The sequence below is a fragment of the Hipposideros armiger genome, unplaced genomic scaffold, assembly GCF_001890085.2.
Source record: "Hipposideros armiger isolate ML-2016 unplaced genomic scaffold, ASM189008v1 scaffold_120, whole genome shotgun sequence".
NCBI classification, from domain to species: domain Eukaryota; kingdom Metazoa; phylum Chordata; class Mammalia; order Chiroptera; family Hipposideridae; genus Hipposideros; species Hipposideros armiger.
In genome coordinates, this window is record NW_017731470.1 from 2,436,350 (window position 1) to 2,447,784 (window position 11,435).

General features: G+C 39.5%; 1 protein-coding gene across 1 annotated transcript in view; it reads left to right on the top strand.

Annotated features, from left to right (window-relative positions):
- ARFGEF3 (ARFGEF family member 3) overlaps positions 1 to 11,435 on the top strand; it is a 183,080-nt gene that overhangs the window by 48,428 nt on the left and 123,217 nt on the right. Inside the window, exons 3-4 of the mRNA XM_019648090.1 lie at positions 3,469 to 3,550; positions 6,385 to 6,516. Of these exons, the coding sequence (XP_019503635.1) occupies positions 3,469 to 3,550; positions 6,385 to 6,516 (214 nt within the window). The remainder of the gene's footprint in view (positions 1 to 3,468; positions 3,551 to 6,384; positions 6,517 to 11,435) is intronic.

Below are 11,435 nucleotides of genomic sequence, written 5' to 3' on the forward strand. Positions count from 1 at the left end.
CACACACACACACACACACACACACACACACACACACACACACACGAAGCTACATTTCATCCTAGTGAACCCTAACCCCAGCCAGGGAACATGGCCTTCTTCTTTGAGGCAGACGCTGAAGTTTCTGCCATCATGGACAGGGTCCTTTCTCCTGAGGGTGGGGGCTCTTAACTTGGAATCCATTTGGGGTTTGGAGGGGAGCTGTGAATCCCCCGAAATTTTTTTCTAAGAAGAGGGTCTTTTGCCAGATAGTTTGTGATCATGATCCCCAAAAAGGTTATGAAACAGATTTGTTCTACCTTTGTCCTGATCTTTTGAGACGAAAGAGTGTTAGAAGGAATTTGGTCTTGGGAGTCAGACGGATTTGGGATTGAATGGTTTTTAACAGATTTTAGCTGTGTGGCTTTGGGAAGGCAATGAAACCTTTCTGAAACCCCATTTTCTCAAATGTAAAACAAGGGTAAGAATGCTTATTTTAAGATTGTAGTGAGAGGTAGACTAAATAGACAAATGGTAAATGGTAATTTTTTTTCCCCTTTCATCTCATGACTAAAATGAAACCAAGTATTTGTTCTGTCTTATTCCAGATATTCCTGGGCACTCATCAGGGTGCCTTGCATGCAGTAGACACTCAAATGTTGGTTGAATGGCTGGTTGGATGGATGAAGTGCTTTGGTTTAGTGCCCAGATGAAATCTTTCAGTCTACTTCCTCAAAGCACTTACTTTCTAAAAGGGATCTTGGTGCTATAATTACTTTTGCTAAGACAACTCTCCTAGGACATTTAGCTTTATGTCCCATGCAAAATCGTTCAGGATACTATTGACAAGATGAGATCTGCTCATCTTGTGCTGAAAATTGTGATCTGTGCTGGACCTTGGTCTATATCAGAGCTGGGCAATCTACTGCCCATAAGCCAACTCTGGTCTATTGCCTGTTTTTGTAAATACAGTTTTATTGGAACATAGCCATTCTCACTGATTTATGTGGCATCTATGATGGTTTTTGTGCTATGGCAGAGTTAGATAGTTAGAACAGAGACCATATGGACTGTAAAGCCTAAAATATTTATTATCTGCCTCTTAATGGAAAAGGTTTGCCAACTCTAGACATATATTATCTGTGCTCCTTACTATAACTCTGCAGGATTGGTCTTAAGATACCTTTTTTATGGATTGAGAAGCCAAGACCCAACAGAGCTAAGCGTCTTGACCGAGATTGCACAACTTATAAATGGTTAGGTCTATGTGATTTCATAGCCCCTGTCCTTTCCTGTAAATACTGATACCTTTCAACTCAGCCAAAACCTAGCTGAACGAGTTACATCTTCCAGTCCTGTCTGATGACCATGACTGGCTTGGGGAGCAGTGCAGTAATGTCCCCTGGGATCCTGGTGCAATCTGGCCGTCCTAGCATTTGTTCACACCTGGCTCAGGTCTGCATTACAAATTGTGTGAATGTCTAAGTAGGAGAGAGAGTGGAAGGAGGATTTCAAGGACTGATCCTGCAGATGGCAGTGTGATATGGGTATGCACTTGTTTATATGCTGACAAAATGCTGCTTCCCAAGGGTCAGGAGGTTCAGCATTCCCAGGAGTGTCCTTGTTGCCACTGAACGTGGCATGCAGTCTTGTTTGATGTCTTTGGTGAGCATTGTGTAATATCTGTGCATTTTTAGCACATAACCACTCCATACAGACTTTCCCTGCTCCTGGCTATGAGACCGTGAGAGCTTTGGACCTCCACACTTGCTCAATGGTACTGTGCCCTCGCTGGCAGAGCTGACTCTAAATTCGAGATGAAGGTTTATTCACAGTGAGTTAATCCTGATGGAAATTTGACTGTTTCAAGGGTTTATAGATGAAGTTTTATGGTTCTTCTGTTAATAGGCCATCTGCCCATTATTCCTACTTCTCACTTGACTTCATCCTTCCAATTAATTTTTCCAAGTTTATACACTGATTATAATTAAACAAAAGAAACAGAATTGGAAAAATCAGCTATTTCTGCTTTAAATGACTGCATAGCGGTGTTTGCCTCGTAACTGTTACAAGCTGATAACAATAACAGCGACAAAATTATAGCCACCCAACTGGAGGTACTACAGTTAGGTAATTTATCCATCTGTCAAAGACGTATCTAATGAAAAATGACTGCAGTGTCAACTGTCATATAAAAGTGGGTATTATAACATCAGGCTAGTGAAGGGAGAGATGAGAAGGATTAGGGAGGCAAATGTTCTTTCTGACAGTCTGTTTTTGTTCTGTCTTTGTCGCGGGCATGCGGGAGTGTCTGTGACTCGCATGTCATCTGTCCTGGAGCTGCTGGTGGAGGATTCCGTGGAAAAGCTGCAGGGTGGACAGGAAAGATGCAGAGCTATAATTAGCTTCTGTTTCATTGTGTTCTACAGCAGTGACCCTAATTTCTCCAAAGAGGAAATCCTGTAGCCTTTACCTTGCGGCTTTTCCACTCTCTACAGTCAATGACTCTTTCAGTTTATGGTGAAAATATAAAACAGATAAAAATGAGGCTGCTCTGGTTGAAGTGGGGGGTGGAGAACCTGGTAGAAGTAAGTAACATTCCATTTGTTGTGCCAGTGTAACTCCATGGGGAAATAATGGGTTGATTAAAATTCTTGGTCTATTGTTTAATTATTTAGAGTGAATGCTTCTAACAGATATGTTTCTCTTTGTAGCCCTTTTGATTTATTCCTAACATGTTTTAGTGCAGTTATTATTCTTTTTTTAAGCTTTAAAATATCCAAGGAGCTCTCCATGTATTTTTGTTTGTTTCTTTCTTCTGTGACACCAGGTACGTCTCATTGGTCAAAACTATTGATGATTCATTTGTATTTCTATCTTGGAAATGTGTTTATTAAGAACCCATCACAAAATTCAGATCTACCTCTTACTGGAGACTAAATAGCAAATTTTTAAAAATTGTGAATGATTATTGAATACCTTGAGTTGGGGAGGAATTAACAAGTTAGTAGAATTTCAGTTTATATTGATGAGGCAAGCTGGTAGTGGTGATGTAGTCACTTCCTAGGTAAGCGAGAGGGATAAACAAGGCATAGAAATCCGTATAAATGGTGCGTCCTAGAGCTGTTCACACCAAGTATCCTGGGTACAAGAAGTTCTATTAATTTGGGAAATAGCGAGGCACGTTTGTGGACTGGTGAGAGTCCTACCATGCAAAAATGAGTGCACCAAAACAATTGTTTGAAAGTCTTTGTGTTTCCTCTTCCCGAAGGCCATACGAAGAAGGCAAGCTGATGCGACGCTATTATTTCTGCCCAGCTCTCTTGCTGTGTGCTTTTTTTAAGTGCATGTGTATTTTCATGATTGGTCATAGTTTTCTGTATGTGTGTGGCAGCATTTGGGGGGATGGGCGGGTGTACATAAGGCTTGTATCACTTGACTGCCAACTTTGCTGAGCTCACATGTTGTCCTTATTTATGTGTTTGCCAGGGAGAAATGCCTGCTGCCTCTCCAGTTGGCTTTGGAATCCAAGAATGTGAAGCTGGCCCAACACGCCTTGGCAGGGATACAGGTATGGCTCTCCCTGAGTGCGATGGGGGTGACAGAAATTGACAGGCCCCTTTGGTACGGAAAGAGCAAATCGTTAATATCTTAAATACTAGCCGTTTAAAGACCCAGACAGAAATTTAGCTGAATTAAGTAGTAACCATAGAGGATAGCAGGATTTCCTTATATTTGCCAGCATTTCTCTGTGCACAGCGTTACCTTGTTGAGCCTTTGTTGTCACACTCTGAGTCCTGGGGACCCAGCTAAGTCCACACAGAAATGAAATATTTTTTGTGATGTCCAACTTTTAGGAGAAGAAGAGATCCTCAAGTTCTATACCAACTCAAATCGTGCATACATTCAACAGCTGTGGTTCTATGTAACGCAAATTCATGGTAAACCTGAGAGATCTTGTTTTGTTTTCTAGTCTACTGTTAGGTTGGCAAATGAATTAATGTGTTTTATATCCAGAGCAAGATTGGGAAGAAAAATGAAATTTGGTCTAATAAAAAAGTTAGATTACTTGAACACATTTCCTTCTCTGGGCATTTGTTCATTTGTATTTTTATACCATACATAATAGATCTCATTCCAACAGTGCAAAGAAAGAAGATGGTATATAAATACATGGACTTTTTAAGTGGCTTGGTTTCTAAGAGACAAGCACTGTGAATTTTGAGCCTGCATGGGTTTATTTAGTGTGGCCATGGATGGGTTGCATTCGTAGGATGTCTTTTCACATCAGTATGTACAATTTCATGGTTAGCTTTTTAAGCTCAGCGAAGTCTCTGATATTTTTTCAGAGTCAACACATATAGAAAAGTGAGAAAATTGCAACTTCCCCCCCCCAGTGAATTGGAATTAGATAATATATGTTTTGATCTGTAATTGCTTTAGAAATGTTTAAAAATCATCAATAATGTTATTGAAAGCTCGTTGTTTTTCCCCAAGGTAATTGGGTCAACCATAAAAATGAATGGGAGTTTGTTCTGATCTGCCACTGATGTTCCTTTTTCTCTAGGATTCTGTAGATTTTTCTAATTACTTTTTTGTTTTTAACCCTCCAACACTCTTAAGTTACGGTACCGTGATTTCAAGGGCTTACCTAGTAATGGTACGTACCATCAGTGGGTGGGCAGTGGCCTTCCTCTTAACATCCTTTGTTACCTCCCATATACTTTAGGCACTTTTTTTAGGGCATTAAAAATAGGTTTGTATATTGACTTTGACTTCGGGCTGCCCTGCATGCATGACATGATACTGAAAAATCTCTTTTCAGAGAAGGTAGGCAAAATGGCAGGGAGTCCTAAGAAGCGGGATTGCCCACTTGTTCTCCAGGTCTGCAGTGGCATTCAGCTCAAAGAGGGAGCCATTACCCTGGATGAATCAGAATCCGAAAGCTCTTCAGGGCAGCCACTCTCCGCTGAATTGGCCAAGGACAAACTTAACAGAGGTTAATATAAAATCCTCCGCCGAGGTCTCAGAAGTCCTCTGCTCAGGACAGGAAGGGGCAGAACAGCTCACCTGCAGCCCTTGTGCGTGAGGATTAGGGCAAGTCAGCACAGAATGTGCCCTGATTTACAGCCTAGCTAATTTGATCTGAGGATGTGATTCAAGTTAGGCATTATTCTTTTTGTTTGTTTTTAGGCAATGAACACATTTCATTATCTTAGGTCACTAGACTCCTAGAGGTGAGCAGTTGTAGGTTTGATGCAGCAACTCATTGGTGCTACCAAAGACCCCATTTCTTTCTGTCTTTCCCCCTGCCATCTTTTTATTATTTTTTTAAACTTTTATTATTTTAGAGCAGTTTTAGATTTACAATAAAATTGAGAGGAAGGCACAGAGATTTCCTATATACCTCCTAACCCCATGTTTTTTTTTTGTTTGTTTCTTTGGTTGGTTGTTTGTTTAACTGAGGATGAGCGTACATTGACACATCATATTCACCCACCATCCATAGTTTACACACACTCTTGGTTCCATTACTCTTTAATGCAAGACCACCGCTGAAGTGTTACAGTCAGTCACTCTGGAGGCCATATGTTAAGCATCTGTGAAAACACATGAAGCTGAGAACATTGGAAAGTAGCTGAGGAGGTTTAGTATGGAGAGAAAAGATTTAGGTGGACTTCGTAGCTGACTTCCAATATTTTACAAGCTTAATCCGTGCCACTCCAGGGAAAGATGAGGGAGCAAAAGGTGTAAGCAGGTAGGTTTTGGTACAATCTAAGAAATAATTTTATGAAAAGTAAGAGTTGTCCTGAAATAGAAAAGGGCTGTCCTATGAGGTATAATGACTCCTGGGAAACCTCATGACAGACAATATCTTCTTGTTTAGATTTTTGTGGGATTGGTTTTCTGACAAAAATACTGTAAGATTTGTGAATTCATGAATCATTCCTGGGTAAATAGCAGTTCCCAGTAGGAAGTAAAAAGGTAAATATCTTTTAAAAGGTAAATATCTTGTGCTCTACAAGACTTCTCCTTTCCTGTGACAAAGCTAAATTCAGAAAGGGTATGTGTGAGCACGAGTATCGTGAGGGGCTAGATTGTCCGTGGCACATTCATCCTTCACCCCCACCACCCAAATAACCTAGGTGGCCATGACGTTAGAATTTTACTTGATAAAATGTATAACGAATTATCTAATAGCAGGAGAAAGTCTTCGCCAAAAACCGTTTACAGAAGCTTTGATGCGTTTTTCTTTTCGGTGACACATAGCACGAGTTCTTTCCTAATGGCCTCCAGCCACATGCCTCCTAAGAGAAATTATCCTCAGTACATACTAAGATACTGTAACAGAATAAGGCAGCAGGGAAAGCCTATCTGTGATCACTGCCTTGCGCCTCTTTTCAGAAGCTTCTGTCTGAAGAAAGGTTTGTATCCATGGAAACAGACTCTGATGAGAAGCAGCTGCTGAATCAGATCCTGAACGCTGTGAAAGTGACGCCTTCCCTCAACGAAGACCTGCAGGTGGAAGTGATGAAGGTTGGTGTGACGTGGGTACCCGTTTGCGTCACTGGGACAGGAACAAACTCGGACAATGCCCCCTCTACACACCCTGCCCCACTCTCCGCCCCCAGCCCTCATTGTTTTCTTGAAAACTCCTCGCACTGTGGTCATGCTAGCTCACCCTTCATTTGGAATATATTGTTATTATCCTTGCTTATGGTCCCCCAGAACTACCTTGATTGTTGAACAGAAATGACGACTAGATAAAAGGTACAATTTCAATACATCTGTAAGATTGTTGACCTGATCATGCATAACAAATGTTAGAAAATGCATTTGTCAGTTTTTTGGTGATATATATATGTATGTGGTTCTAGCTTGGGGTAGATCTGATCATTCTGAGTATTCTGCCTGACTGTATATGTTAAAGCAAAGACCTAATGATGTTTTGACATACTCAAATCTAAGGCTTTAGAATAGTTGACTTAGAGGAAGGAAGGCCGTCCTTGGGAGCCATATCAGAATCACATCTTTTTTTTTTTCTTTCTTTCTAAACTCAGATGATGTGACCCTAATCTCCCACATCCCAGTTACCGTGTACTTTTTAGGGATGCATTTCTCCCCACCCCTTTCTCCTTTTCCTCCCTTGAGAATCACCATGATGTTTGGAAGCCCCTTACACTGACTCTGGAGTGTGTCTTATCTGCTGAGTGAACCATGAATTGGACAGAAAAGGATGGAAATCTCTGCCCAAAATAGCACGTTGGTCAGAGTAACAGCTGGAACCAATGAGCTGGCTTTTAATAATGCCATCTGTCGATTTCTTCCCAAGAGGAATGTATATAGAAGAATATTTAAGAATAGTTGGTGTCATATAATGGTTGATTTCTTCCTGGAAATGTACTGAAAGCTTTTTGTCTTGGATAAAAGACTTCACTTCTCTGGATTTCATTTTCTCCACTTAGAAACGATTGACTTCAGTCATGACATTTTCTTAATGCCCTGGGCCTCACCCTAACCCTGTTGGTGAATAGTTTAGTGTAGTGATTAATGAAGAGCTCAGGCTCTGAAACCAGCTTGTCTGGGTTTGAATCCTTATTCATTGCCTAGCAGGATGTCCTAGGACAGGTTCCTTAACCACCTGCCTTGGTTTTCTCACCTGTGAAATGGGGATAATTGTAGCACCTACCCAATAGGATTGTTGTGAGGATTAAATAAGGTGAAAAACTTAGCATGGTATCTGGCACAAAGCAAGTGCTTTTGAAGTATTATATTTTACCACCTCTATTCCCACTACGTCTCCCACTACTACCTCCTGCTGCTGAGTCAGAATCTCAGTGGGTGGATCTAGGAGCTTTCTTATACACAGTAAACACTGAGAACCTCTGAGCTAGCTGATCTTGACATCTCTTTTACTCTCTTTGATTCTGGAATATACAATTTTGCCCTGACCTTTGCCATACGTTTGGCAGCTATGCATTCATCGGAACCGAAGAGTAACCACCTCTAGACTTGTTTTACTTCTCTCCTGCCCCTGAGCCATTGAAGGAAAACAAGGCCAAGTGCCATGTTAAACGCTTTTGTGGCCTCCAAGTCTAGTCTGTTGAGCCCTTCCACTATTAGGCCTCCAGATACTGGAGGGTGAACTCTGGTGTCCAACTCAGAAGCACACCTCACAAATTTCATATAATTCTGAAAATTCTCCCACGAATACAGCTTTTTGTAGAATACAGGAATTTGTATTAAAAATTGAGAAAGTACCTATTTTCCTAGGAGCTGTGGAGAAGCAAGATATTTAATGGTTATGTCAACCATGTCACCTGTTTTGAAAACTTACACTTGCATTAAAAAATTCCAGCCCAGTAGTGCCTTCTGCCAGCCTTGCTGAGGACAGGAGTTGACACATGTTAACTCTACTGGAAATCCTGGAAAGCCTATCTTAATGGACTTTCTAATGATGCCGTAATAGACCTTGGTACTTGCAGTTAATGTCTGGAAAATCAGACATTGTCGGAAAAAAGAAAAAACAGTAATGTGGCCTGCCATTCTTTACAATAGATTTCCAAAATGCTTAAAAAGATAAGGATCTTTGTTACATGCTATTATTTTTAACATGCTATTATTTTTAACTATTTAAACATTGGAACTGGGAAAAAAAATTTCATTTCACAACAAACCCAGCCTTAAGCTCATTTTTTTTGTAGTATACTTTTATTTTAGACATTTTTAGCCAAGCTGCTAGAAAATTAATGATGAGATAATTATACTCTAAAGTGATATTATTATTATTAGCATCAAATGAAACTCTGGAGATGGTAGTATAACTGTGACAGCCTACAAATAAGGGCCCCATGACCATTTCCAATTTCTGAGATTTAGATTGCTTGTTTGTGTGTGTATGTGTGTGTGTATGGTATAATTTGGAGATATATATATATATATATATATATTATATGTTATATATATGTTGTATATATGTTATATATAATATGTATTTATATATAAATATATAATAGTATATATATACATATCATTAGAAATAAGTTTTACACTCTTTATGCATGAGGAATTTCTATACTAACTTTGGTCATCTTCAGAAACGTACACCCTTTTATACTTCTGTAATACTTGTAATGATTCAAGTAAAAGTGCTTAAATAAATTTTTGTTTTGCTAAATTTTTACCACTTGTTCTCCCAAAAATTAATTTAAAAAAAGAGCAAGAGAGAATTGGATGAGTCCTCAAAGGAAAGACTAGATTCCCATTACATATGAAGAGCATATTAATTTATTCTGGTGTTTCTATATAACTCATTCTCATGATAAATTATCTAAACTAGGTATTTCATGTAAAAATCCTCCACTCATTTTATATAAAAATTTTGTAATCAGAGTAGACCACCCTTATCCATGGTTTCACTTTCTGCAGTTCTAGTTACCCACAGTCAACTGCAGTCTGAACATATTAAATGGAAAGTTCCAGACATAAACAATTCAGAAGTGTTAAATTGTGTGCCATTCTGAGTAGCGTGATGAAATCTCTCACCATCCCACTTCGCCCCACTCGAGATATGAATCCTCCCTTTGTCCAACGTATTCATGCTGTAGACACTCCGTGTCCATTAGTCATTTAGTAGCCTTCTCGGTTATCAGATCAACTGCTATGGTATCGCAGTGCTTATGTTCAGGTAACCCTTCTTTTAATTAATGATGGTGCCAAAGCCAAAGGTAGTGATTCTGGCTTTCTGAATATGCCAAAGAGAAGCCATAAAGTGTCTCCTTTGAGTGAAAGGGTATAGGAAAAAACATAGCATGTATAGGGTTCGGTACAGTCGGTGGTTTCAGGCATCCACTGGGGTCTTAGAATGTATCTCCTGCACATAATGGGGGATTACTGTATAGAAAATCTTTAAAAATGAGACATGGTAGGCATTTTCAAATGTTGGTCTGTATATTCTATTCAGGAGAGATAAAGCCACACCATGCAGTTTTTATTTATGTCTGTCCAACCATGACACAGTACATTTTTATGACAAATCCTAGGTTCTGTTTTTTAAAAAAGCTATGTTTGTGCATTTTGTTCACATATTGCTATCTGCTAGTGTTTATAAACACAAGAAATTGAACCATGTCACCCTCTTAAGCATGTGTAGCAATTGTATTAAGCTCCTGGAGAGAAAATAAGATGTTTTCCTCTTTTAGAGAGTTCCTTATGGTTAAACAGAAACTAATGATGAAACCCAACATTCCAATGGTAGCATTCTCACTTAGAAAGAAGGCCCCAGACTTTCAGTTGGAGGACTAAAAAGAAAAAATCAAAGATGCTTGCTTCTGACAAATTCAAGGGGGATGATGTTAGATCACTTAGTCCAGGAACTGTTCTACATGGTTTTACTATCTAGCAGGAGGGGAGAGAAGGCAACTTTGATTTATTAAAATGGCCATGGAATCCAAATAAAAATTTTAAGGCTTGGGCAAATATAATGTCAGAATTGTAGAGAATCAGAAGGTACATTCCTGTGAAGATAGATTACCTTTGAAATGACTTACTAGATGGTAGGGAGCTATTTAGCAGTTAGGTTAAATACTTGTCTGTTTGGTAACATTTTCACATAGTATGTGCCATTTCCATGTGTGCAGTACAGACTGAATAGGAGCCAGGTACATAACTAATGACATCTCTGACTGGAGCAATTAGGACTTTTTGTCCCGTCTTTCTGATGGATAACCTTTAGTGAGGTTATTAACTGATATAGCTGACTGCGTCTTCAAAGACCGCAAGGAATTATAGCTGGCCTTCTGCCTCTGTAAGCGTGTCAGAGATGAGAGCGTTCTGTCTGAGAAGGCAGGCCGGCTTTGTAGATAAGGATGTGATAGTGGATACTGAGAAAGCATTTGATGAATGCTCTGTTACTGGATGTCTTATTTTGTGTGCGTCTTTAGGTAATAGAAATGAATATTGGTGGAGGGCTTTACAGTTTTCAAAGGAGAAATGACAGGGTGATTATTTAATATTTAATATGCATTGGACGCTGGTAAGTACTTGACATTCATACTCAGATCACATGCCTAGTGAAATTGCAGGGCCAATATTTGAACTGTAATTCAGCCTCACGCCAAACCTGTATTCTTAAACAGTGGGTTATGTTGCTTTCTGAGTCTACCCTGAAACACACATAGGTGGGAGTCATTACTGTCGCCATTTTAAAAGCGATTGAATAGAAAAGTTAAGTCACAGGCGAACAAGGGGCAAAGCTAGAGTGGCTTTTAGCTGCCCAAAATAAAGACTACAAACTGTGTGGGGTTTTTACCCTCCCATGACAGTGTATTTCCTCACTAGTTTCATGAACTAGATTCAAATATAAATAAAGAATCAAACTCACTTTTCCACCAAATTGGCGAATGACTCTGGTGTGCATGTGTGTGTGTGTGTGTGTGTGTGTGTGTGTGTGTGTG